Here is a 27998-nt window from a genome sequence, read left to right on the forward strand (position 1 = left end):
AGGGGGGATGCCCCTTCCCATGGGGAGCACCTGCCCCACCCACAACACCCCCAGTCAACCTTGCCTTTGCCCACATGGGGATGGGGGGAAACCCTTTTTCTGGGCTGTTTCCTGCCACACTTTTCTTTCCTGTGTGACTATCACCGCCCCTCTCACACCCTAAAGCAAGCCTCTTGCCCCAGACATCCCTTTCCCACGGCAGAGGGTCGGGGGGACTGGGGGTGGGGGAAGGGAACCCCAACTTTGAGGAAGGAGCCAATGAGAGCAGACCTGGAGGCAGAAAACTGCTTCCAAGAATTTAGAGGCGTCTGACTGGGGGCAGCTCGCCCTTGTCCCTTGGGCTTTGAATGGGGACGGGGGCACATCCCTTACAGTTGACTTGGGGGACAGCAGTGAGCCCTCTTGCCCTTTTGAAGGGCAACGAGACACGCAAATGGAGTCGGACAGGCTGGAGCAGGACCAGGGCTGGGCCTCCGGGTTGTGGGGCTGATGCCGACACACTTACGCTCTATCTTCCTGGGGAGGGGAACCGGTGCGGCTCAGCCCTGGCGGCCCTGGGGTCCGAGCCCCCCTGGCGTCTGCAGCAGCCTCTCGAGGGTGAGCCACAGGGGACGGCAAGCAGGAACCTTCCCGGTGCCGGTGCCACCGCTCTTCCCAGGCATGCCGGGCCAGGAGCTGGCCACTGCTCCCAGCCAGCAGCGGGCAAGCCTCCCCCCTTACCTTCATTCCAGGGTCTAGCCAGGAGCTCAGACATCACGCATCCCAGTCTCTCCAGAATGCCCCAGTCAGCGGGGCCACCCCCTAGGCCAGCCTCCCCAGACGCAAGACGGGGCTGGAGCCAGAGAAGGCCACAGCACCTGGTCCAGTCGAGGTCAGACCCCTCACCGTCCTGCTGGTCCCTGGAGCCTGGGGTCTGGCCTGTGCTGCCTCCTCGCCCCTCGAAGCCCCCGCACCCTCAGAGAAGAACAACTTCATCTGTTTGGGGGTAGTGGTCTAATCCTCAGGCTGTAAGAGGTCCGCCGGCCTGACCTGCAGCGGCCCCTCGCTCCCACTCCACCTTCCTGAGCTGATACCAGAGAAGCCTCACCGCCCCAGCTGCTTCCTAAACATTTATTTATAGCTCCGCCAGGTGAGTAGTGGAAGACGGCGGCCCCCGAGTGGGCTCCTCGAGCCCCTCCCCGGGAGGCACGTCCAGGTGCATCTCCAGCCCTGCCGGCAGGTCTGCCTTCTCGCTGGGGCTGGGCAGGAGGGCCATGTTGGGCTGGGAGAGGCGCCCCTCGGAGGAGACGGGCCTGTCTTTCTGCTGCTGAGGAGGAGCTGCGAGACAGGAGGGGCTGAGATGGCGCTGTTCCCCCCTCCCCACGCCCAACCCAGCTTGTCCAAAGCCCAGGGAAGTTGCGAGCAGCCAGGCTGAGCCGGGGCTTCAAGCTGGAGTGGGGCAAGCCCTCCTACAAGCCCCCTAAGCAAAGTGCTTTTGTATCTGAGTTAAAAATAAACAAGCCTACATCGGGGGCCAAGAGCCTGCCTCTTTGGTAACCTTCCCCCTATTAATACAGGGACTATTTAGGCAGTATTAACACAAACAGGTGCAGGAGTTTTCCCTAAGACTACCCACCCTCTCTCTCCTGCTCCCAGAATATTGTAAGTGCCTTTGGAGTAGACAGTTTAGGGCTGGGGAGAAAAAAGCTAAGTACTCCTAAGGAAACAGTTCTGGGAGCCAGAGCCACACACCTGTGCTGTCTGTCCATTGCTGGATGCTGTATCCCCTCTGTCACCAGCCCTGGCTCTGGGGCCAGGTGGCTTGGCTTTGAATTCCTTGCTGTGTGACCTTGGGCAAGTACTTTGACCTCTCTGTGCCCCAGCTTTCTCAGCCCTCCCTTTTAATGTGTGTGAGTATTAAAATTGGTTCATATGTGTAAAGTTCCTCAGCAGGGCCTGGCCGGCGAGGGACCCTCACTAAAGGCGAGGCAGCGTGGCCGCCAGGCAGCTGCTGAGTGCTGGAACTGTAAGGGATGGTAACGCGACCTGGGGCTGGGGCTGTGGGCTCCTGAACCTCCTACAAGCATCTGCAAAGCACTGTGGGTATCAAATGTTCTATGGGAAGAAAGTCAGCACCTTTCTTACACTCTCAGTGGGGCCTAACTCTGAGCAGCACTAATCCACCATCCCTTTATAGACAGATGAGGAAATTGGTCTGGAGAAGGGGGAGATGTGCTCAGAGTCATCCAGAAGTGATGCAGCCTCCTGGCTGCAGGCCAGTGTCCCTCTCTGGTGTCCACCTGTGGCTGAACCCGAGGGGGGCCTTCACCCTCTGACTTTCAAGCAGGATTTAGCCCCTCTGGGGATAGCGGGGACTCCAGGAGAGCCGGAGCACGTGAGCAAGAGGAGGACTTGGGCCTGGAGCCAGAGCTTGGGCAGCAGCCCTGCCCCTATTTCCCCTTCTGTGAAACATGGGCACTCAGAGCATCAGCTTCACAGACCGGGCACCTGTCAAGCCTTCAGTAATGGTGGGTTTTCTGTCCTCCCTTCCATCCCACCCCTCAGCTCCCAGGCCTTCCTCTCTCCAGGGAACTAAAGGTTTACACCAGCCGCGGGCAGGAAAGGGGCCTGGCGGGCCAAGGAGGAAAGGCTGGGGGCAGTGGCGGAGCCACCAGCCAGAGAGGAGCTACCTGAGTTGTTGCCAGCCACCATCTGAGCGCTCTGAGGCCGGGAGGGCAGATGGCTGCTGTCACTGAGGGACCGCTGCTGGCGGACGTGGGGCCGGGACTGCTTGGCCTTGTGCTTTGTAATTCCTGAGTCTGCCAGGAGACAGTGGAGGGGAGGGTTGGTTCTGGGAGCTCTGTGTGGACCCGTGGGGGTGGGGAGGGCTGCTGGTCATGGCTGGCCTCAGCTGGCATCCTTCTCTGTCTGAGTTCCTGGATCTACCCCTTAGAAGCCCTTCCTTCACTCATATGTTTGTCCATCTATCCATCCACCCACTCACTTGGAGTCCCGCCCACACACATGAGGCTGTGCCAGGTGCTGGGTGAGTTCTGACCCCGGGTTTACAGGTTGGGAGGGCAGGCAATAGAAAGGTGCACATATGCTTTCAGAGCCGGTGGGAAGTGATCAACGGCATAATTCAGGTACAGCTGCCCCAGAGGGAACATTCACTACGTGGATGCAGGGCTCAGGAGAGGGCAGTTTTAGTTTGGAAGAACGGGAAGGACTTGGCCTCGGTGATGCTAGGAACAGAGGCTTAGGCAGGAAAACCAGGGCGGCAGCCTGAGGGTGAAGGCTGGCAAGAAAAGATGGGGCCATGACATCCCAGCAAATTGGCTGCGACTGGACAGCTGTTCCCCGCCTGCACCCGCACCTGCAAACATGGACGTGGGGGCTTCTGGAAACCGGAACATTTGGAGTCAGGGAAGTAGAAGAAAAGGCAGCCAGGATCAGGTGGCCCCAAGAAGTGCCTGGGCCTCCAGGAGCTGGACAGCCCCTGTGAGACCCAAGCAAGTACGTTGAGGGGCCTCTGGGCCAGCTGGACACTCACTCTCTTTGCTGAGGATGCCCGGTAACCTTGTATCCATCCGTCCCTTGTAAATATGTCCATCCAGGCCCAAGATATCCACCTCGTCGTGCTGTGGAGGTGGGCAGGTATCCGTTACCATGTGGTACTCAGTTTCCCTCCCATCCTGCCTTGGCACTGACACCAAACAGTGCTCAGAACCATTGAGGGAGCTCTAGGGGGCACCAGGGCCAAGTGATGGGTGAAGGGGGCCCGCAGTGCCAGGAGTCAGTAGTGCCAGGTGGGCGGGTGGCCGGGGTGGCATTCTTCTTCCCAGGAAAGCATAAGAACCTGAGGCTTTAACTGGGTCTGGTTAAGAAACCGACCCAGGGCCGAGGGCCGAGAAGGTGACTTCTAGTGGTTTTCCCAGAGCCACTTGAGTGTCTACGGTCACGTCAGGGCTCCCTCCCTCGCCACCCTCAGGCAGCGCCCTGACCTTCATGGCGATCTGGACCTCCTCCGGGGGGTACAGGCCCTGCAATGGGTGCTGTGGGCGGCTGCGGCGGTAGGGGTAGGTGAGCGTGTGGCTGCCCCCACAGGGCCGGGACACTGGCGAGTAGGTGTGATCGGCCGTATCTGGCTGCCTGTGACAAAGATGGCGCAGTCACCAGGAGCAGGTGTGACCTGGGACAGCCCTGGGAAGAGGGCGGCTCTCTATAGGGTCTCGGGGGCCATGGCTGGAGCAAGGACAGGGCAGAGGGCAGAGGGCAGCGGGCAGCGAGCAGGGCGGCCTCCCAGCAGGGCCATCCTGAGGGCCACACGCACTCACACACTTTCTCACATGTGTTCACACACACATAGTCACACACATTCCCACACAAAGACACATTCCAAGACATGTATTCACACGTTCACATACTCTCACACATTCATACACGTATACACGTGTTCACACACATTCACACACATTCTCAAGTACATACACACTCACATACTCTCCCTCAAACACACACACACACACACACGCACAACCTGTGTCAGGCTCTCCTGGGCCCGGCCCGGCCACCCACCGTCTGTAGCAGGGGGATCTGAGGCACTGGGCCTGCAGCAGCTCTCGGATCATCTGGCTGCTGGCCTTGACCGAGCCCCCGAAGTGTATCTGCACCTTCTCAATGTCCATGAGCATCTTGGAGTGCATGCTGTGCAGGCACCCCACGCTCCGCTCCATCTGCGCCAGGTCACCCCGGGGGAAGGCGGCGCTGCCCAGCTTCTGGCTGCGGGCCCAGGGGAGGGGTGAGCCCAGGCTCAGCAGAACCTGGCCCCCTCTGTCCTCCCCTTCCAGCAGGACCCTGTGGGGGCAGAACCCCAGGGACCAGGGCCAGACTCTTCGCTGAGGAAGGCTCCTGAGCTGGGAACGTTCAGGAGAGCCGGATGGAGAGAAGCCCAGCTCCTCCAGCTACCACTGGGGCGGGAGGGCTGAGATCGGCCCCGCACCCAGGGCCCGCACCCCTGGCACCCCTGGGGCTCTAAGCACAGTTTGAAAACCGTCCTTTACGCTAAACTCCATCCTTAGGAGGTGGAAGGGCTGCAGGGAGGAGGGCAGGAGTCCCAGGGAGCATGAAACACAACCCCCTATTCAACTATCGAGCTACCCTCTCCCTTCCTGCCATGCCTGGATATGAGCAGGGAAAGGGGGGTCTCAGAGGCAATGTCCCACCAGGACCCCCAGCAGGGACCCAAAGGCAGGTGTGACCAGGGCTGCACTCTTCTCCTGGGAGCTCCTTCAGAAAGCGCCCTAGTAGCCCTCCCAGCCGGGAGGAGATGCCCCTGCTCTGGCCCTCCAGACCCCTCCCCTGTGAAGCCCTGCACAGGACGCCCCTACCCATACCTGCGGCACTGCTGCCGGACCTGCTCCAATTCAAAGACCGTGTAGGGGCGGACGGAGCGGTGCCCCGGCAGGCCCGGGCCCACGGGAGTCACGGGGATGACTCTGGGCGTGGCCAGGGAGAAGGGAGGGTTGGAATGTGAGAGACCCCATCGTCCAAGCCCACCACCCACTCCCCACACTCCACCTGCCCACGGAGACTTTCCACCCGGGACTGAAGGACGAGGGGCAGGAGCAGGCCCGGCAGACGGAGTGGAGTGGACTCATGAAAGAGGAGAGGACAGGAGTTGGAGGCAGGCAGGGACTAGAGGAGCTGCAGCCCTGCTGTGCCCTCCCCCATTACCGCCACCAGCTGGGGTCACTCACTGTCCAGTCACAGGTGTCTCCAGGGGACGGTCACATGAGAGGCAGTGGAAATGCGCCAAGAGCTGCCTGTGAGGGAGGGGATACACTCAGGGTGTGTGCCCTGCCCAGAGGATCCGGAATGGGGGAGATGGAGAACCGGGGGGCTTGGTGTTCTGTAGGCCAGGCAGGCTGGACACTCAGTGCCCAGGTGACAGGCTCCAGGCCACCAGAGGCAGATCTGGGCCCTGTTCCCCAGAAACTCACCAGCTCCTAGACACACAGCTTCTGGGCACACATCCAGCACCGACCTGTCCAACCCCAAAGCTAGCAGGGTTCCCAAGTGCCCCCAGAGATGCGCTGCATAAGCCTTAGGGGCCCTCTGGCGGCCACAAATGGAAATCCTGGGACTCAAGCTGCCAGGCCCCGGGGAGTGCCCTCAGCTCTGGGAACTGTGATCCCCCCCAGCTGTGCCCAGAGAACCTTCCGCCTCCCTCCCTTCCCTCTCCCCACTGTAGTTTGATCTGGCCTGAGCTTGAAGACTTTTCAGGCTCTAAAACTCCTCCTGTGGGACAGTCTGAGGCAGGATCAGCCATTCTTTGGGAGCAAACCATGTCCTGGCCGGAGCTGCTCTTCTGGGGACCCTCCCGCCCACTGCCCATTGCCTGCCCTCACCCCGTCTGGGCCTCACCTCCTCATGGCAGCTGCCTCGTCTGCCTGGTAGAGTGGAGAGCGCTCTTTGAGCTGCTGTCGCAATGACTTCCACCGATCCTCCAGTGACTGCTTCACTGGGTCCAGCTCCAGGCGGTCCAGCTGCAGGAGAGGACCAGGGACCGGGGAAGCTCTGAGAAAGCAGTTGGGGGTCTGCAGGACCTGGAGGAGGTGGTGTTGTCCCAACCCAAGGGGTCCTGGAGTCTCCTCCTGGCCCTCACCTTGCTGTCCATCTCCCCCAGGAGCTTGTCCAGCATCTTCTGCCAGTCCTGCTCCTGCCCGCTCATCTTGGCCACCAGCTCCTGCATCATGTGGTTCAGCTGCTCCGTGGTGGCATCAAACTGGACACGGCTCACTTTGGCCGCCAGGGCACTCTTGTCGGCTTTCTGCCCGGAGAGAGGACGAGCCCCCCCCCCCACGGGATGGGAGAGAGTCATGGAGGGACCCCACTCCCCACAGTGTCAACCCCGACACTGGGCCCACATCCTCCTTGGGCTCCCCTCCTCTCCTGGCCTCTTGAAGAATGAGCAGTGAGACCTCCCTGGGACACAGGTGGCTTCTCAGGCCTGGCCTTACCATGTCAATCTCCATCGCCAGGTGTTCCCGGTTGGCCTTCTCCCTCTCCAGCTTCTCCAGACCCTGGTACAACACCTGGGGGGCCGAGGGAACAGAGGATGAGGAGCAAGGACCTGGGGGCGTGCCTCAGCCTCGCCCCTGCTGCCCTGCCAGGCCTCACGTCAATGTCCTTCTGCTTCTGCTGATGGTCCTTGATGAGGCTGCTGGTGGTGACAGTGAGTTTCTCACAGTCACCCTGCACCTGCAGGATGGCGCTCTGGATGTGGCCCAGCAGCTCTTCATCCTGTGGCAGGAAGGACAAAGGCAGGCTCCCTAGGCCACTCCCAGGGGTGTTGTTGCCCCTGGAAAGTCAGCCCTTAAAACATCACCCGGCAGACAGACCAACTTTGGACCACATCCTGGCTCTCCTCAGGGGCCTCCACAATTTCCCACTGACAGTGGAGAGGCTCTCTGCCCTTCCCACAGTCCGCCCAACCGGACACCTCCCCACAGACCAGACTCGAGGGACCTGGTCCACCAGTAGGGGTGATGCGGAGAGGTGGTCTTGAGGCCCAGGAGTGGTGAGCTGCCCCAGGGCCCCTGGGAGTTGGGGTGTGGGCTACAGTCTCCCCACCTGCCCTGAGCTGAATCTGAATTCTGGAATCCTAGAGGCAGGACTCAGGCCTGCCCTTTGGAGGGGAATCAGGATGGGGTCCACGAGACCAGCGGGAAGCTGGGGGCAATGAATTCTAAAGCTCGGCCAGCGTCCCTGAAGCACGTGAACGGCACTGCCAGCCCTCAGGCAGCTGTGCTGTCCCTGCCCTTGGAGCCAGCTCTTCCGCTTGGTCCCCTGTCCCCAGAGCCAGCTCTGTGGCTGCCCTTGCTGTGACCCTAGGGAGAGACCAGGCACTTTTGTGTGGTCATGAAAGGGCTCCACCATGGAAAAGTGGCCCTGAGGCCCAAACACCCCACCCCTGGGGACTCCACCAGCAGCTCCCCAATCCACGGGCCGTGAGCGGCTGTGCAGACGGGAGGCGAGCGGCATCACCTGGCTCTGCAGCTTGGACTTCTTGGAGGGTCGGGAGGCAGCCAGGTTGTTGACCATGTCCTGGAGCTGCTCGTAGCGCTGCACCAGCATGCTGACCTGGTGGCTCAGGTCCAGGCTGCAGGCTGGGCAGGCGGCCTCAGGGTCAATCTGGCCAGGTGCCAGGAGTGTTGGGGCCTTTGGAGGGGCCATGCTCATGGACAGCAGTGTGGAGGACGAGGTCAGCATGCTCTCGATGATCGCCCTGAGCTTGTCTAACTGTGCAGGCAAGAGGGCAGGAGTGGGGCAGTGAGCAAGGCACAGCCACACTGTGTCCGCACTGTCACCGCTAGCATGTGCCTTCTGCCCCTGGCCAGCCATGATCCGGGCAGTCACTGCAGCTTCTGTGCCTCTTGGGGTATGCAGCCCATCAGGGTCCTCGATGTCCACCCATTAAATGGTAAACAGAACCCCAGGGAGTGTAGTACTAATGCTGACATCAGTGCTTGCAGGAAGGAGGCTTCCGGACCTTCCTCCAGCCGCCAGCCCATCCGTGCCACGTGAGAAACGTCCCTAGCTAAATCCTAGAGTGGTGATGTCCATTAGTCAGTCCATAAAGACCTAGAGGACCCTGATGACATGCAGGCCCTGCTCCTGGCCCTGGGGACATGAGGGGTGGGTTCACACACACTCTGTCCACATCTAGCATGTAAATAACAATAAGAGAAAGTGATTTTCTCACGTTATGTACAAAACTTTAAAAATGGATTAAAGACCTAAATGTAAGATCAGAAACCATAAAACTCGAAGAAAACATAGGCAGAACACATTTCGATATAAATCGTAGCGATAGGCTTTTTTGGATGTGTGTCCTAAGGCAAAGGAAACAAAAGCAAAAATAAACAAATGAGACCTAATTAAACTTAAAAGCTTTTGTGCAGCAAAGGAAACCACTGACAAAAAAGAAAAGACAACCTACTGAATGGGAGAAAATATTTGCCCATGATATGACTGACTGGGGTAAATGCTCAAAATATATAAACAGCTCATACAAGTCAGTATCAAAAACACAAACAACCCGATTTAAAAATGGGCAGAAGACCTGAACAGACATTTTTCTAAAGAAGATACACAGATGGCCAACAGGCACGTGAAAAGATGCTCAGTACTGCTAATTATTAGAGAAATGTAAGTCAAAACCACAGTCAGATATCACCTCACACCAGTCAGAATAGCCATCATCCAAAAGTCTACAAATAACAAATGTTGACAAGTTTGTAGAGAAGAGGGAACCCTAGCATGCTATTAGTGGGAATGTAAAATGTGAATTATGGAAAACAATATGGAGGTTCCCAAAAAAACTCAAAATAGAATTATCATCCAGCAATTCTACTCCTGGGTGTAATCTGAAGAAAATGAAAACACTAATTCAAAAAGATACATACACCCCAATGTTCACAGCAGCATTATTTACAGTAGCCAAGACATGGAAGCAGTCTAAGCTTCGAACCACAGATGAATGGATAAAGAAAATTGGGTGTATATACACAATGGAATATTACTCAGCCATAAAAAAACAATGAAATTCTGCCATTTGCCACAATGTGAATGGACCAAGAGGGTATTATGCTTAGTGAAATAAGTCAGAGAAAGACAAATGCTGTATGTTGTCACATATAGGCAGACTCTAAACAATAAAACAAATCAGTGAATACAACAAAACAGACTCACAGGTATAGAGCACAGTGGTTAACAGTGGGGAGAGAGAAAGGAGGAGGGACATTATAGGGGTAGGGGATTATGAGGTATGCACTACTTTATATAAAATGAGTAAGCTACAGGATGTATTGTACAGCACAGGGAAATATAGCCCTTATTTTATAATAACTTTAAATAGAGTATAATCTATACAAATATTGAATCACTATGTTGTACACTTTAAACTAATATAATAATGCAAATCAACTGCACTTTAATAAAAAGGAAAGAATGTCATAAATGCTACTACTACCACCACTGGGGAAGTGGGTCTCATGGTCTGGGTGAGAATAAATTCCTTCCATTGGCCCTTCTGCTCTTTTCTGGATCCCATGGTCCCTGTTTATCCCCATAAATGACTAGTCCTGGGCAGACACTGGACTGGCCAAAGTGATGTGTTTCCTGGCTCAGAGAGGGGGGCTGAGCCAACTTCAGGCCCCCTTTCTTGGAAGTGTGTGACACTGCAGGGACTGGGGCAGCCACTTAGGACCGTGTGTGAGAGATAAGAAAGGTGACTGAGCGAGGAGGGCATAGCTCAGTGGTAGAGCGTGTGCCTAGTAAGCATGAGGTCCTGGGTTCAATCCCCAGCACCTGCATTCAAACAAATAAAGAAATACAACCTAATTACCCCTTTCCCTCCTACAAAAAGTATACAGTGCCATATGTCCATTACGTCTCAGTGAAACTGGAAAGGAAAAATTAAAAAAAAAAGAAAGAAAGCTGATTGAGAGATTGCAAAAGGGAAGAGGAATGTGGGGGTATTTGAGAGAGCTGGATAAGGAAAGGGACACAGAGGCAAAGATAAACACAAAAGAGGACTCAGACAGACAGACAGACAGCTAGCGGCCCGGGCCAGACTGCCCCCTTGGCCTGGAAATTCCACTTTCCCCAATTTCCTGTACTTGTATGTACTTTCAACCAAGCTCCCTTTTGCCTGAGCTCAGCAAGACTCTTGCCACAGAACAGCCTACACTCTTCTGAAGAGTGGGCCCCTCTGGGTCCAGTAGCTTTTCCTCTCTGACCCTTCTGCGAACCCTCAGAGGGCTGTTCCTCGTCCAGACGCTCCTCACCGGGAACATTCTGGGGTGACCAAGGATAGCACCACTCAAGACTTAGAGGCAGACACTATCAAGGCAGTGAAAAGACAACCCAGAGAATGGGAGAAAATATTTGCAAATTATGTATCAGGTAAGAGTCAAGTATCCCCACCATCCACAGCCAGTTCTGAGGCAGGCCCCGGCCCCTGTGGCTGAAGAGTGTGGAATCCTCACCTGATCCTGCAGGTAAAGGGAGGCTTCGGAGACCGAGTGTTCCATGCTGACCTTGCCCCTCTCTTGGCTCTCCCTCAGCTCCGCCAGCTCCTTCTCAATGTCAGCCACAGTGACCCTGCATGCCAGAGGGCTGGTCGGGCCCCACCACCAGCCCAGAGGCCTGGGCCCCGCAGGGCAGTGCCCTGGCCGTCAGGGATGGAGGGTGGAGGCTGGGGCTCTTTCACGCCCCCCTCCAGCAGGCTCTGTCTAAGGAGTCCAAGGTCCTGCCTGTCCTGGAGGTGGGTGCCCAGTGTGCTGGCCTAAGAGGGTGAGACCTAGCTCTTCGGGGTTTTAGCAGATGCTCTGAAGCCTCCAACTGGGGACAGAGTCTAAGGAGCTTTTTTTTTTTTTTTTTTTTTTGTGGCTCTTCCAAGCCCTGGTGCTGAGCTGTTTTCAGAACCTGGGAAACTTCCCCCGGCAACTTGAACTAGCTATGGACAACATGGGGAGCAGACACAATCCGGGTCAAAGACAGGGGTCAGTTCCGGGATGAGTGAACCAAAAGCTGCTGTCACCCACTTGGCTGAGAACATGGGATGCCGGGACACAGCTGCACTTGGCAGGGGGCTTTTACCTGAGGATCCCCAGCTGCAGGCTCAGCTGGCCAGCTTTCACCTCCTTCCCTATTTCTTGCTTCCCATCACCTTCCAGGATTCTGTTCATCCGGTCCAACTACAAACCCAATGGAAAAGAGGGTCAAGCAGGCTTGAAATCTCTGCTTTCTTAAGGTACCTCTGCAGCTCAAGCAAGCCCCTTGCCCCACCAGCTAATCCTAATCCAATCCTCTGACAAAACCCAAGGTCCCTTCCTGACATCCATCCACCCATCCATCCATCCCACAGAGATAGATAACTGGCATTATGAGAATGACTGGAGATCTAGCAGGGCCTCGCTGTGACTGCTGGTCCCAGACCGTCCCACAAACTTGGCTCCAAGGCTACTCCAGTGACAGTGGGTTTTAGTGGAAATGGTCACATGTAATGAAAGGAGCTTGGGCCTCCTTGTTGGCTCAACTGAATTTGAACAGCTTTGAATATTAGGTTTTGGATCCAGGAAATGAACACGATGACACCTAAGGTGCATTCCCCATCTGAGGGGATTTTAAAGATCCAGGGGGTAACAGTGTAAGTGAAAGGGCTGTGTAATCCATCAAAATACAAATGGAAAGTGGGACTGTTGGCATGCAAAGGCCAAACAGGCAGACCCTCCCTTACTTTTGCTTTTTCCTGCTGAATTTCTTTGGTCAAGGTCTTTAAAGTCTTCAGCTGTTCCAGCAGGTCAGCAGGTATGGTCTTCTTGACTATGGAGAACAGTGGCCTTAGGGTCAGAAGGGTGAGATTTCCGTGGGTTCCCAGTCCCCAGGGCAAGGGGACCACTTACCCTCAATTTTCACCCAACTCTTATTATTCTCTGGAGCTAGAGTTGTGAATGTGCAAAGGTTAAGTTGAATTTTTCAACATTCTCTCTCCCTGCCCAACCCAATGTGACAGTTTTCCCTGCCCCAACATTTTCCCAGCTGCTCTCCAGAGTCTGACAAAGGCCCCTTCACGCCTACTGGTTTAATTGTTTCTTTTGGACCCTGAAGTCTTGGGGAGAACCCAGAATGGCTAATAATGAAAGTACTGTTTTCAGGGACTCAGGCAGAGGCCCAGCTGCCAGGAGCTAAGGCCGGGGGGCGGGAAGGACGAAATCAACTAAGGAGGACAATGGCCGCTCCTCCGGGCACGCGGCACCCACCCATCAGGGACAGCAGGTACTGGATCTTCTCCAAGTCAGTCTGGCCGGCTTGTTCCTCATCCAGATCCTTCATGTTCTCCTTTAGCTCCATATAGAGGCCTATAAGCTCTCCCATCAGACGGAACGTTTCCACCGCCATGGGGAAGCTCGGAGCCAGTTTATCCAGTGAATCGTGTCTCTCATTCTGAATATCACTCCTATCTGATGAGCCTTGGTGGAAATAGTCAAGGGACTGTGTGCTCCTGAGATAGGGGGCCTGCTGGGTTGGGGAAGTCTGAACAGAAACTGGAGGTCTGCTTGAGTCATATGTTTGATCTGGATTCAAATCTACCTGGACATGCTGATCTATACCCTGGTACCCTGGGCCACGTTGATTTGGTGCAGATGTTTCTAAATGCTCTCGATCCTGCTGTGCAGATCCCACACCTGTGCTTAACGGTGCTGGGCCAGGCTGGTCTGGGTCAGGCTGCATCAAACCTTGTTGGTAAGTCTCTGTTGGTACCAAACCCTCTTGGTCTCTAGCTGGTGATGCCAAACCTTGACTCTTTGACAGGAGTGGTGACACCTGGCTATACTGATCTCTGCCAGGAGGTAGCATACCTTGCTGGTATGGGTATGGTGATATAAAACTTCGACGATCTGCATGAGATGTTGAAAAACCATGAAGCTCTGTGCCTAGTGGTGTCAAGCCTTGATCTATACCAGGTTGCCTCAACCAATGCTGTTCTATTACAGGTTGAACCCAACCACGCTGATCGATACCAGGCTGCATGAAACCACGTGGATAGGCACCGGGTTGGACCAAACCACGTGGATAGGCGCCAGGCTGCACTAAACTAGACATATATGCACCAGGCTGTGCCAGACCAGGTGGAAGCAAGCTAGACATAGATACACCAGGTTGAAAAAAGCTCTGTGGACCTGTACCAGGCTGTAACAAATCATGCTGATCCACTCCAGATTGCACGTGACCTGCATCAGGTTGCACCAGATCAGGCTGACCTGCACCAGCTTGCACCAAACCAGGCTGACCTGCACCAGGCTGCACCAAACCAGGCTGACCTGCACCAGGCTGCACCAAACCACGCTGATACATTCCAGGCTGTACCAAACCAGGCTGACCTGCACTAGGCTGCACCAAACCAGGCTGACCTGCACCAGGCTGCACCAAACCAAGCTGACCTGCACCAGGCTGCACCAAACCAGGCTGACCTGCACCAGGTTGCACCGAACCAGGCTGACCTGCACCAACTTGCACCGAGCCAGGCTGACCGGCAGCAGGCTGCACCAAACCAGGCTGACCTGCACCAGGTTGCACCAAACCAGGCTGACCTGCACCAGGCTGCACCAAACCAGGCTGATCTACACCAGGCTGCACCAAACCAGGCTGCACCAAACCACGCTGATACATTCCAGGCTGTACCAAACCAGGCTGACCTGCACCAGGCTGCATCAAACCAGGCTGACCTGCACCAGGCAGCACCAAACCAGGCTGATACATTCCAGGTTGCACCAAACCAGGCTGACCTGCACCAGGTTGCACCGAACCAGGCTGACCTGCACCAACTTGCACCGAACCAGGCTGACCGGCAGCAGGCTGCACCAAACCAGGCTGATACATTCCAGGCTGACGTGCACCAGGTTGCACCAAACCAGGCTGCACCAAACCAGGCTGACCCGCACCAGGCTGCACCAAACCAGGATGACTTGTACCAGGCTGCACCAAACCAGGCTGACCTGCACCAGATTGCACCAAAGCAGGCTGATACATTCCAGGCTGCACCAAACCAGGCTGACCTGCACCAGGCTGCACCAAACCAGGCTGACCTGCACCAGGCTGCACCAAATCAGGCTGACCTACATCAGCTTGCACCAAACCAGGCTGACCTACACCAGGCTGCAACAAACCAGGCTTCACCAAACCAGGCTGACCTACACCTGGTTGCACCAAACCAGGCTGAACTGCATCAGCTTGCACCAAACCAGGCTGCACCAAACCAGGCTGACCTGCACCAGGCTGCACCAAGCCAGACTGCACCAAACCAGGCTGACCTGCACCAGGCTGTACCAAACCAGGCTGCACCAAACCAGGCTGACCTGTACCAGGCTGACCTGCACTAGGCTGCACCAAACCAGGCTGACCTGCACCAGGCTGCACCAAACCAGGCTGCACCAAACCAGGCTGCACCAAACCAGGCTGACCTGCACCAGGCTGCACCAAACCAGGCTGACCTGCACCAGGCTGCACCAAACCAGGCTGACCTGCACCAGGCTGCACCAAACCAGGCTGACCTGTACCAGGCTGCACCAAACCAGGCTGACCTGCACCAGGCTGCACCAAACCAGGCCAAACTGCACCAGGCTGTATGAAGCCAGATGTTTCCAAATTGGGCTGTACAAAACCTTGCTGATCTGCAGCAACTTTTATCAAACCAGGTGACACCAATCCTTGCTGATCCATGCGCTGTATTACAAATCCATGCTGATCGATGCCAAGAGGCACATATCCACGCTCATCCATGCCAAGTGGTACCATACCAGTCTCATCCATGCCAGGCTGTTTCAGACCACGTTGTTCTGTGCCAGGAAGTATCACACCAGGCTGATATGTGCAAAGTGGGACTGTACCAGGCTGATCTGTACTAGGTAGTTCTAATCCTTGCTGGTCTCTGCCAGGGACCAATGGTGGTACTATATCACTCTGAACCATGCCAGGTAGTACCAATTCCTGCTCATCCATTCTGGGTGGCACCACTCCAAGCTGACCCACACTGAAGGGTACCACCCCATGTGGATAAATGCTAGGATGTCGAGATGCAAGCTGATCCATGCCAAGTGGTCCGAATCCATACTGCTCTGGGCTGGCATAGACCTGACCCTGGCTAATGTACGCTCGCCCGTGCTGATCCAGGTACAAGTGATGATGCCGATCTCTGGCCAAGGAGGCTGAGGGTATGTCCTGATGAAACGGGCCAACGTGTTCCTCTTGTTCTTCTCTTCGCAGATGTGCTAAGGCATCCTGCTCCCTAGTCCCGCGATGATCTGACTCTGCTCTGAATTGGGACACAGAGGGGTGACGGGGTTTGGCCAGGCCAGCTTCATCACGGGCCCTTGAGTGCTGATCTCTACTAAGAGACCCAGTAGCAGAGGGACCTCTGCTTCGTTCCCTGCCAGTAACCCTATCAGAGGGGTATTCTATGCTGCTGGTTCCTGATAAGGTCTTATCTGTGCTCAAACCACTGGCAGACTCCATAGTCTGGTCAATACTGGGATGCTTGGTGAAGGCTCCACTTGGAATTGTATCATTTGATGTTATGGAAGCCTGCGCTTTGTGCTTAGGAAGTCCGTTTGATGACTCTGAGACCTGGTGGAGGAGGAGGAAAGAAATCAGTAACTATAAGTAAAAAGTACTCATCAGAAGAGTTGGAGGGAAGAGAATCTGGAGTATCTGACGAAGATGATTTAGAGCTCTTGGAAAAAAATATCATCTTGTCCCCCAAACTAAACTAGACACACAAAGGCTGACATGGACATTCTTGAAGGATAGTTCTCCAGAGTTTTGATAATCTGCACATTTGTAAATGGCATAATAATATGTGATTTCCCTCATAAAAGACAGGAGGAAACCTACAAAATAAAAGTGATCCACTCCAACACTGACTGAGTCTACAAATAAAGGACATGAGGAATTTAAGTTGAAAATATAAAGTCCACCCCATCAATGACCCATTGCTGATGGTAGATGTGTACCCTGCAGGGCAAGTAAACCATATGTTGAGAAATATAAAGCACAAACCCAGAAAGTCCACAGACGGGAATTTTCTGTATGAACTCTCACAAAAGGATATATATGAAAGACAGAGTCTGCGTCATTGTTTATGAAAATTGATTATCAGTAGGAGACCAACATATTTATGGTACATTCATACATTAGAAAACTAAGAATCTCTTGAAAAAAACCAAACAGATGCATTATTCCCATTTCCAGCCCAAATGGAGTAATTGGGCTGGAATTCAGCCAGTTCCAGTTGGGACTGGGATTGGATTTACCCTCCTGTCTGTAACAACAACCACCACCACCCAAAAGCAACAACTATGAAACAGTGGCTTTCTAGACACTGGGTCCCAGCTAATGAAGGCTAGCAATCCCTGCAGGAAGGCGAGACAAAATATGGCGGCTCTACTGTTGTGTCGGCTTCCTGCCCTGACAGTTCCCAGGCTGTAGCGCAGGGAGGGGACTCGAGGAGGGCCCAGCAGGCTCCCTGTGTGGGGGGACACAGAGATGAGAATCAGGGAGAAAGGAGCAGCACGCAGAGACAACTCAGCAGACCCGCAGAGAGTCTCCCTTGGGTATTCAGCATAGAAATGACCAACATGTACGTGTGAGAAAACTACCCAGACTGGGGAAAGAACCATCTGCAAGGCTGGAGGGAACAGTGCCCAGACTCTCATGGGGCTGGGAACAGAGCCTGTTTCTACCAGCTCGTTTGGAGAAACTCATCACTCGGGGCAGAGGACTCAGAAAGATGCTGCCTTGGAACTAGAGGATAATCAGCCCTACACTGAACACGGCTATGGACCACTAAGAAAACTCAAAAAATATACAGTAAAAGATACAAGGGAATTAAAATGGTACACCAGCATACACGTATTTAACACAAAAGAAGACGATAATAAAGGGACAAAAAAGAGAAGGCATCTAGAAACCAAATTGTGACATGGAAGATGTAAACTCGATCAGTAATTAAACACTCCAATTGGAAGGCAGAGGTCAGCAGAATGGATTTAGAACCATGATCCAGGAGGCCTGAAGTTTCCTCTCTGGGCCTGGGGGCACATGGGGCTCCGTCCATGGACTGGGCAGCCAAGGAGGAGAGCACAGTGGGAGCGCCAGTGTCTGTGACGCTGGTGGCAGCCGTGGTGCTGACCCAGCACATATTCACCTTAAAGAGGAAGACAGGGCAGAAGACCAAATCATCGAGACGGCTGTATCCAATCCCTGCATCTCTGGATGTTGCTTGCCACCTGTGTTGCTCTTCTAGGACAAATTCAAGAACAGAGGTACTCACAGTAGCTTAAGGAAGATGGGATAACCAAGAAATGATGAGTCATCATCAGAATTTCAGTAAAGTTCAGTTCATATAAAGAACCCTACAAGAGCAGCAGAAATTATGTGTGGTCTTACCACAGGAACTTCAGATAATGACAGACTTTGATATGACACTAAATGGGTTTTCCCAGGAAGGGAAGATGCCCAGCATGTCATAACGTTATTGACAACTGGAAACTGGCTACAGATCACAATGTCAAAAAAAGTTACTGCAACTAAAGAGAAAATATTATGCTGTAGAAATAGATCCTGTTCTTACCGTAGAAGAGAAATGTCTTCATGCTGTAGAATGGTAATCTAAGGATCATGTAGCTTGCCGTTGCACAGCTCTACTAAAAGCTTAACTTAAAGAAATTGAGGCAGAATGTGATGTTATACTCAAGGAAAGATTTAACAATGTCTTCGATAAGCACCCAAACCACAGTCTTCCTCTGTTCATATTTCCGGCTGGTATCGGTGATGTACTAAAGGAAGTTATCCGTCAAGCTGGTGTGTATTCTCCAAATGTCAAAGTAGTGTCCAACTTCATGGATTTTGATGAAAATGGGGGTATACTCAAAGGACTTAAAGGAGACCTAATTCATGACTTTAAGAAACATGATGGTGCCTTGACAGAATATTTCAATCAACTAAAAGATAAGAACATAATTCTGCTGGGAGACCCTCAAGGAAGCTGAGGGTCAAGAGACAGAATAGCCAACATTACAGGGGGAGGGTATAGTTCAAATGGCAGAGCACGTGCTTAGCATGCATGAGGTCCTGGGTTCAATTCCCAGTTCCTCCATTAAAATAAAAAAGGAAAAAAAAACACTAATAAATAAATAGACCTAATAACTACCTCCCGTCCCTACACCAAAAATAAATAAGTAAAAGAATAGCCAACGTTGAACACATTAGAGGGGATAAGATTCAGAAAGCCATGGACTTAAACAATATTGTTTTAATAAAAGATGAGTCATGGGAGATAGCTAAGTCTATCTTACACAGATTTTATAAGCAGGCATTCTTCAAGAAGATTTCTCTCCTCTGGATGTAATTGATACCAGAACTACTCATCTGTTCATCTTGCCAAAAGACTCTAATTTATAGTATATTCTTGCTCCTGACATTTTCCCTTTACACTACTGAAGTATTTTAAGACATTTTGGATCCATGAACTAACTGAAAGCTTCTTTTTCTCCACCCCTCTCTCTCAATATACCCCTCACCATATTTTTTTAACAGGTGAAAAAAAATCTTAAGCCAAAATTTGAAAGACAACTCCTTACTTTTCCCAAGTGACTTTTGTAGTGGTTTATGTTATCACAAAATTGTTGAGGAGTCTTTATACACTGGCAAAGTTTGCAGAAGGTTGAACAGAAGTTTTATGAAGTGATAAAATAAAATGCATGACTTTAAGTCCTGCCCTTTTTTGTAGTTTGGCTGAATTGTGTTGATGGTAAACATCTCCTGAAACTGTGGTACACGTGGTTACTTTGTTTTGGGAAAAATCAATATTTTCCAGAAAATACTGGTACTTGGTGTTTCAAAAAAATGTTGGTATCCACATGTCACTAATCATTACAAAATGTTCTATATTAAAACACTGATAATAAACATGAAATGAAAAGCAAAAGAAAGAAAGAAAGAAACTACACATAATCCAACTGTATGCTGTCTATGAGAGACATCCTGATTTAAGGGGAAAAGACAGGTAGAAACTAAAAGGACAGAAAAAGATAACCATGCAAACAGCAGCTGAAAGAGGGCTGGAGTGACTGTACTGAAATCAGACAAATTAGACTGTGAAGACAAAATTATCACTAGAGACAAAAGACGTTTCATACTGATAAAAGAATCAACTCATTAGGAAGACTTAACAATTGAAAAATATATATGAACCTAGCAACAGAGCCCTAATATACACGAAGAAAACCTGCCAGACTTAAAGGGACAGACAGCTACTCCGACAGTAACAGCCGCAGACTTCAGTGCCCCGCTGTCAGTAAGGGGCGGGACAAACAGGCAGAAGACCAACAAGGAAGCAGACGTGAACTACACTATAAACCAACTAGGTCAGCAAAAACAGAGGGCAAGTAAAAGTGCTCCCAGACATATGAAAGCTGAAAGCATTCATGCACAGCAGACCCACACTACAGGAAATGTTAAGTGAAATCCTTCAGGCAGACACAGAATGATACCAATGGAAATCTGCATTTACACAAAGGAATGAAGATTACTGGAAATGGTAATGACATGGACAAATGTATAAGATGCTTGTCTTATCATTCAAATCTCTCTAAATGTATAAGTATAACTGACCAAGCAAAAATAAAAACAATGTACTGCAGGTTTATAACACATGTAAAAGTAAAAGGCATGGCAACGGTAGCATAAAGCAGGAGTTGGCAGATTATCACCCCTGAGCCAAATCCAGCCCATCATTGATTTTAGTAAGTTTTATCTGAACGCAGATCCACTCCTTCATTTATGCATTGTTCTTGGTTGACTTCACATCATAACAGTAGAGTTGAGTAATTGTGACAAAGACTGTCATTACTCATAAAACCTAAAATATTTACCTGGCTCTTTCAGAAAAGTTTGCTGCTCCCAGAATAAAGGCACCTGGAAGTATATTATTGTAAAATTCTTATACTATTTGTGAAGTGGTTTAATATCACTGGAAGGTTAATTGTGATAATTTAAAGATATATAAATTTATAAATCCTGAAGTAACCACTAAAATAACAAAGAATTTTAGCTAATACACCAACAAAAGAAGTTTACCCAAAAAAACCCTCAAATAATTCAAAAGAGGCAGAAAAAGAGGGAAAAAGGAACAAGGAAAAGATGGGATAAAGAGAACACTAATCTCGAGATGGCAGACTCAACCCTAACTATATCAATGATCGTATTAAATGTAAATAATCTAGACAGCCTGATTAAAAGGCAGAGATTGTCAGATTTGTTAAATAAGTAAGACCCAACTGTATGCTGCTTATAATAAACACACATTATTTAGAGACACATAAATTGGTGAAAACTAAAGAGAATGGAAAAAGATATACTGTGGTCAAATCTATGAAAGAAAAAAAAAAGCTGGAATCACTATACTAATATCAGACAAAGTAGACTTCAGAACTAAGATTACTACTAGGGATTTAAAAAGCTTATTTCCTAATATAAAGAAATCAATTCATCAAGAGGACATAGCAACCCTAAATGTTTATGCACCTAATAACAGTGCTTTCAAAATACGTAAAGCAAAACCTGATAGAACTGCAAGGAGACATGAATAAAACCACAATTATAGTCAGACATTTCAATACCCTTCTCTCAATAATAGACAGAAGCAAGCAGGAAGTCAGCAAGAATGTTGTATTGATTTTTTGGAGCTGCCATAACAAAGTACCACAAACTGGGTTACTTAAATGACAGAAGTGTATTCTCTCACAGTTCTGGAGGCTAAAAGTCTGAAATCAAGGTGTCGGTAGGGTTGGTTCCTCCTAAGGCTGTGGAGGAGAATCTGTCCCATGCTCTCTCCTAGCTTCTGGTAGCCTCAGGCCTGTAGATGGCATTCTCCCTATGCTTTCATATTGTTTTCTCCCTGTCTGTCTGTCTCTCTGTCAAAATTTCCTCTTCTTATAAGGACACAGTCATACTGGATTAGAGTCTACCGTAAGGACTTCATCTTAATCATCTGCAGACTCTATTTCCAAATAAGGTCATGTTCACGGGTACTGGGGGTTAGAACTTCAACATCTTTTGGGTTGGGGTTGGGGAGACACAGCTTAACCCTAAGAAGACACATCATTTTCAAGTACACATAAAATGTTTACCGCAATAGACCATATGCTGGGACATAAAATGTGCATCTATAAATTCAAAAGGATTCAAGTTGTACAAATTATGTTCTCTAACTGTAGTGGAATTAAATTAAAAATCAGTGACACAAAGATCCCTGGAAACCCCCCAAATATTTAGAAACAAAATAACAGACTTCTAAGTAAGTCATGGATTAAAAAAGAAATCAAAAGCGACATAGAAAGTATCTTGAAATATATACCATAATTTGTGGGATGCTGTTGGAGCAATACTTAGGGATGTATTTACAGCACTGAATGCCAATCCTGGGAGAAAGGAAGGTCATATCAATGGCCTCAGCTTGACCCTTAAGCAACTAGCAAAAGGAGAGCAAATTAAATCCTAAGCAAGCAGAAGGAAGGAAACAGTAAAGATGAAAGTGGAAAGCAGTGGACAGAAGTCAGAGAAAATCAAGGAAACCAAAAGCTAGATATTTAAGTAGGTCAATATAATTGATAAACCTCTAGACAGACTGATCAGGAATAAAAGAGAAAAGACACAAATTACCAACATGAGGAATGTCACCGGGAAATGTGAATTAAAACAGGATCCCACTACATGCTTATTAGAATGGCCAAAATCTGGAACACCGACAACACCAAATGCTGGCAAGGATGCGGAGCAACAGGAACACTCATTCATTCCCATGGGAATGCAAAATGATACGGCCACTCCAAAAGACAGTTCAGGTTTCCTACAAAAAGTAAACATGCCCTTACCACAATCCAGCAATCATGGTCCTTGGTATTTACCCAAAGGAGTTGCAAATTTCTGCCCCCAAACCTGCACGTGAATGTTTACAGAAGCTTCATTCATAACTGCCAAAACTTGAAAGCAACCAAGGTGTCCTTCAGTGGGTGAATGGATAAACAATTTGTGGTGCATCCAGGCAATGGACTATTACTTGGCGCTGAAGAGAAATGAGCTATCAAGTCATGAAAGGACACAGAGGAATCTTAAATGCATGTTACTAAGTGAGAAGTCAATCTGGAAAAGGTTACATGCTGTTTGGGTCCAAGAATATGACAGTCTGGAAAAGGCAAAACTATGGAGACATTGAAAAGATCAGGGGTTGCCAGGGGTTGGGGGGACGGAGGGATGAAGAGGCAGAGCCCAGAGGATTTTTGAGGGCTGTGAAGCTACTCTGTGCAATACTGTAGTGATGGACACACGTGATTATACGTTTGTCCAGACCCATAGATTGCACAGCGCCAGAGTGGACCTTAATGTGAACTATGAACTTCAGGGGGTATGATGTGTCCCTGCTGGTTCATCAGCTCTAACAAATGTCCTGTTCTTGTAGGGGACATTGATAGTGGGGGAGGCTGTGCATGTTGGGGGGCAGGGGGTGTATGAGAAATCTCTGTACCTTCTGCTCAGTTTTGCTGTGAATCCAAAACTGTTCTAAAAAAACTAAGTCTATTTAAAAAATATGAACATAAAAAGTCAATTTTTAAATGTGGGGGGAAAAAACTCAGGCTTCTCCATAAATCAGCTAGCCGTGGCCCCATTGCCCTCTCGTTTGGGTATATTTAATGCTAACTGGAGGCTGTGTCGGCACCCCCATGACAATCATTTTTAGTCAGGATCCAAGTTCCAGTTATCATAATCTTAAATGTCATCTGCAATTTGGTCCAAATCCCCTGGCCAGCATCAATTGTTAGGGGATTCCCTGGCCAAGGTGAGGCTGGCAACCACCCCACTGGTGGTGTGTTCTCACTGGCCACTGGGATTAGAGCATGGTTATCTTTGGGGACCATTATTCACTTTAGCACAGTGCCTAAAACCTAAGCTATGGTTTCACAGAACAAACACTTTGAAATCCTAGAAAAATGGTTGGGTCTTCCTGGTTAAGGAAGTCATTCATTCTTTCTGACCATTAGAAGTACCAGGAGGAGGATGAGGAGAAGGAAGAGGCGAGGGGAGGAAGAGGAGGAGAAGTGGGAGCAGCAGCAGCGGCATCCCTGGGTGTGTGAACAAAGGTGTAAGGAACTGCCCTGTCGGCCGCCAGAACGTGCCTTTGGAAGCAAGCAGTCCATACCCTCTCATACCCTCAAGTCCTGGGACAGGCATCTTGCACACGAGTTCTGAGCTCCTGTAACTGTAGCTGCTCCAAGAACAGATGCAGCCTCCATCCTCACGTCTGGTTCTCCTAGTATGGAATTTTACTCCTCTGTGCTCACCACTCCCCCAGTCCCCTGTACTCACTCTCCCCCCTTCCAGCCTGGCTCTCACTTATGATGCAGGCAGACGGTGTGCCTCACAGTCGCCTTAGTTACCACCACCAACACACACGCACAAATGAGGCTCAAGTGTGTTGTATTTTTGCAACTCGAGATAGTGCGACTCTCCGCTGCTTTCATTATGGTCCGTGTAAGGGCTGAAATTTTCATTACCTGCTGTCCTGCTTCTCAAAAATTGTTTAATTATTTATATATATTCTCATCTGCTTCAGGGGCTGTTCATGATTATGAGAAACTGTTGGAACCCTGACACTTTCCTATCTCTGGAGAAGTGAAAATGTCTAGAGGTGCTGATGTCTATGCTTACGCATAGGTCTTAAGGGTGTCAGTACCCAGATGATAACGGCATGCCCCCAGATGGCCACTTGGTGGCGCCAAAGGGCTCGCTCTCTTCTGCCTGCGTGTCTGTACATGCATGTGAACCTTTTTTGAGTGACCCAGATACACAAAGCCACTGGAAGAGGAATGTCAACACCAAAAGGGCAGCTGATCCTTGCCCTGAATAAAAATACCTGTTTTATTCAGATGAATGAAGCTTGGGGATTGGAAGACTATTTGGTTAACCTATGTACACAACAGCATGCACCTGGTGTGTACAAGTCAGTGTCAGCAAAAAGCTCCCTGAAGAGGTTTTATGTCCAGGGTTGGTCACCTCTGACCACTAGGAGTGAAGGGACTTGTGCATTTCAGGACAGACTGTTGAGGAACTTTGAAAAGCTATGAGAGCCAATCAAAACCACACTCAGATACTGTTTTCAATCTAACCTACTGGCCAAACTAAAAACAAGTGAGTACCAACAGACAGTGCCGGTGGGGATACTGAGAAGCAAGCTCTCTCCTACGTTGCTGGTGGGGGGGTCCAAATTGGAAACACACTCATGGAAGGCAATTTGGCAAATGCTAGCCAAAGCACAGATGTGCATTCTGTTTCTAGGAATTTATCTTACAAAGCATAGTTTGTTACAAGATTGGATAAAAACATTAAAATTATCCCTAATAGAAAACTTGTGAAATAAATGACAAATAGCCACATAAAGGAATACTATGCAGCCATAAAAGGGAGAGGTTCGGGGGCCCCACCCAAGACCACTACTGCCCAGCCCCCTGCCCACTTTGTTCACCATTTGTGAGCCTTTCCAGCCGTCAGTAATCGCCTGCTCCAGCTCTTCCCAGGTGACCATGGTGGCATCTTCTGAAGCAGGCATCATACTCAGCTTCCGGGTGATTAATTCCTGATGGTGATAGACCACACACATGCACACACACACACACACCCCAAACACACAACACACACACACAAGCACACACCTAGTTTAATCCTAGGAAGATTTAGGAACAGTTTAGGATTGGGTGGGTCCTTCTACAGCCTCAAGATGTCACTGTCCTTCAAGTAGCCAGTGAGTCTTGGGTGACTGGTTTCCTGTCCCATGTGAGCCCCGGATGGACCACTGGGTAGGGATGGAAAGAATTTTCCCTCATTCCAGGGGCAGCACCCCAAGAGGCAGAGGGCATATATCATCCTGCCCTGGAGGGAGGCAGACACTTGGGGTGGGAGTCTGGATGAGCCCCGAGAGAGACGGCCAGGCTGTGGGGAAGCATTCTCCCCAGCCCCTAGCTCCCCCGCCTCCAGAGGGCCCTTTCCCACAGAACCGGCTGAAATTACCAGGAGATCATCCTGGTCTCTAGTTATCCTCTCCAGTTCGTCAATCCGCTGGAGCATTTTCTGGAAAAAAGAGTTCAGAGACTGAGAATCAAAGCAGCCCCTCCTGTGGCCCCTACACATACATGAACGCACACAAGGGAGAAGAGGAAAGGGGGTACGTGGATCTTAGAGGAGCAGAGGGCAAAGAGAAGGCTCGTGAGCCCAACTCCCCATTCTCTTTCTGGCCAACAAGAGGAAGAGAAGTGGAGGGTGCTGAGGTGTACCGGGGAACAGAATGCCGAGAGCAGTGATGATGCAGGGATGGGAGCATTTCTTTGCTCCTGGGATGCATTTCTTACAGCCCACTAGGGAGACATCCCAGCACTGCTGAATGAGGCTGACCTTGACTCTCAAGAACAAAAATGACTGGGTACTTCAAGGGCGTCTGAATGCCTGTGTTGTTTAAAGAGAGAAGTACCTCAAAAAACCCAAAGCGAATTGCGGAAACTTAAGTGGCTCCTTACATAACTTCTGCAAACCTCCAGAATCTATGAATCTAAAGGTAAAACAAGCTTTTAGTCTACAACCCCTAACTTAAAAACACTACACTCTAGAAAAGCATCCCAGAGCGAAAATGAGACCTGCTGGGGTCTGAAAACCTGAGTTGAGGTGGGCACCTGGGATCTGAGGGTCCCCTCCAGTGCCTTGGCCGCCGCCTCCTCTGAGCTTTTCTTCTCCCTCAAGTCTCTCTTCTCAGCCTCTCCCTAATTGCTCCTTCTTTTTTTCCAGCTCTAATCCCCTACTTGGGCCTCTTATGGGCCTGAAACAGGAGCATTGCCTGGTAGCTCCTGGAATTGACACGCTTCAGGTCTCTCCTGTGCGTTGGAAAATGCTTACTCTGAGGGATTTGTGCTTCTCCCTCCGAGGAAACAAAGATCCAAGTGAGAGGGGTGCTGGCTGCCGGGGCTGCGGATGAGGGAGTGGGTGTGGTGACTCGGAACCCTCTCCATCCCAGCCCCCTCCTCCTGGACTGAGCTCTGTCTCTCAACACCCACCACCTTATTTCTTTATTCTAGTTTGAAGGGAATTCACTCAAAGACTATTCGGAGTTGTCAGCCCCTCTCTGGGTCGGTTCAGGATGCTTGGGTGTTGGACAAGTGACAGGTGAACCTCTGTGTAAATGGGGATAGGGGGCGGAGACAGAGGAAGGAGGCTGCAGAGGGGAGGGAGGGCTACCCACCTCCCCAAGGTGGGATCCCCACCACCCTCACCTCAGGTTGCAACTCGGGGAACTCCTTCGCCTTTTTGTGGGCTTCCTTCAGGATTTTCATGTCTTCCATGACTTCTTGGAGCAGCTCCGTGCCCTGCAAGGTAGAGCATGGGCCCCGTGGGCCCCGCGGTCAGTGCCTCCCTGCTCCCGCCTCCTCCCTGGTGCGCCTTTGGGGCTCAGCTCCAGGGGCAGGGGAGAGCAGCCTGGAGGGGGCAGACAGCCCACCCAGGCCCCGCGTGCCCACCTGGGGGACTGGCTGGCTGTCCTTCCTGATTTTCGTGGCCTCTTTTTTTGCCTTTCCCTGCATCAGCAAGGCCATCTCCTTCGCCTCCAGCCAGTCCCGGGTGTTCTCATCCAGCATGCCTGCCTGACCGGTGAGGTGCTGCACGTGGGCCACAATGGCCTGCACCTGGCTCCCCATGGTCTTGAGCTGCCGGCTGAGATCATGGACCTGCCCACCCAGGTCCTTCACCTGGCTCTCCAGCGCCTGCGGCTGCGCCCTGCCCACACTGCTCCTACGCCTCTCTTTGGGCACAGCTAGCTTGGAGGTGCTGCTCGGGGGCCCAGCGGACTCCAAGGACCTGCTCTGCTCCGGCAACGGGGACTGGAAGTCGGTCCGCACTTTCTCCAGGTTGAGGTTCTTCAGCATGGCCACAATGAGCGTGTGCAGGGCCGTGAAGTTGACGGCGCCCACCTCCGGGGTGCCGATGGCAAGGTCGGCCAGCTCCCGGAGGGAGACCGAGGGGGCTGCCGTCGCAGGCAGCATCGTGCCCTCTTAGGGGCCGTCCTGGGCCCCTCACTGCTCGCCACGCCTCTGGGGCTTTTCGGGGCCCCTGCAAGGTCCTGGGGCGCCCCCTGCCCCTGGGTCCAGCCACGCCGAAAACCAATCACGGCCTGGAGCCTGCCTGAAGGATGGAGAGGAAGCGCCCGGCCACCGGGCTTCCCACTCTTCGACCCCGGGAAACGGCACCTGTCTCCCGGGAGGCGTCCGGGCACCGCCCAAGCCTCTGCCGTCTGACCTCCGATCTCCAGTCTTCGGTCTCGAGCCTTGGACTGCCCTCGCCTGGCGCCGGGTCGCGGC

General features: G+C 51.4%; 1 protein-coding gene and 1 pseudogene across 1 annotated transcript; one reads left to right on the top strand and one right to left on the bottom strand.

Moving 5' to 3' along the window:
• Positions 1-1096: 1096 nt before the first annotated feature.
• On the bottom strand, positions 1097-27971 carry QRICH2 (glutamine rich 2). The gene is made up of 21 exons (XM_072939625.1): positions 27162-27971; positions 26919-27011; positions 25669-25728; positions 25127-25237; positions 14922-16173; positions 12810-14666; positions 12287-12372; positions 11647-11744; positions 11034-11148; positions 8029-8283; positions 7162-7284; positions 7002-7076; positions 6647-6811; positions 6406-6527; positions 5739-5804; positions 5376-5477; positions 4558-4761; positions 3984-4131; positions 3533-3620; positions 2670-2798; positions 1097-1317 (listed from the first exon to the last, which is right to left on the bottom strand). The coding sequence occupies exons 1-21, from the start codon at positions 27681-27683 to the stop codon at positions 1115-1117; spliced, it is 5874 nt and encodes a 1957-aa protein (XP_072795726.1). The 5' UTR covers positions 27684-27971; the 3' UTR covers positions 1097-1114.
• On the top strand, positions 17661-18955 carry LOC140686370 (cytosolic 5'-nucleotidase 3A-like; annotated as a pseudogene).
• Positions 27972-27998: the final 27 nt, after the last annotated feature.

This window comes from Vicugna pacos, chromosome 16 (assembly GCF_048564905.1).
Source record: "Vicugna pacos chromosome 16, VicPac4, whole genome shotgun sequence".
NCBI lineage: Eukaryota > Metazoa > Chordata > Mammalia > Artiodactyla > Camelidae > Vicugna > Vicugna pacos.

Coding starts and splice junctions, on each gene's coding strand:
- QRICH2 (XM_072939625.1), bottom strand. CDS start 27,683: ATGCTGCCTGCGACGGCAGCCCCCTCGGTCTCCCTCCGGGAGCTGGCC. Junction 14,667..14,921: donor TTTGGTGCAGCCTAGTGCAG/GTCAGCCTGGTA, acceptor AAGCTGATGTAG/GTCAGCCTGATTTGGTGCAG. Junction 3,621..3,983: donor AGGTCCAGATCGCCATGAAG/GTCAGGGCGCTG, acceptor CCACCTCCACAG/CACGACGAGGTGGATATCTT.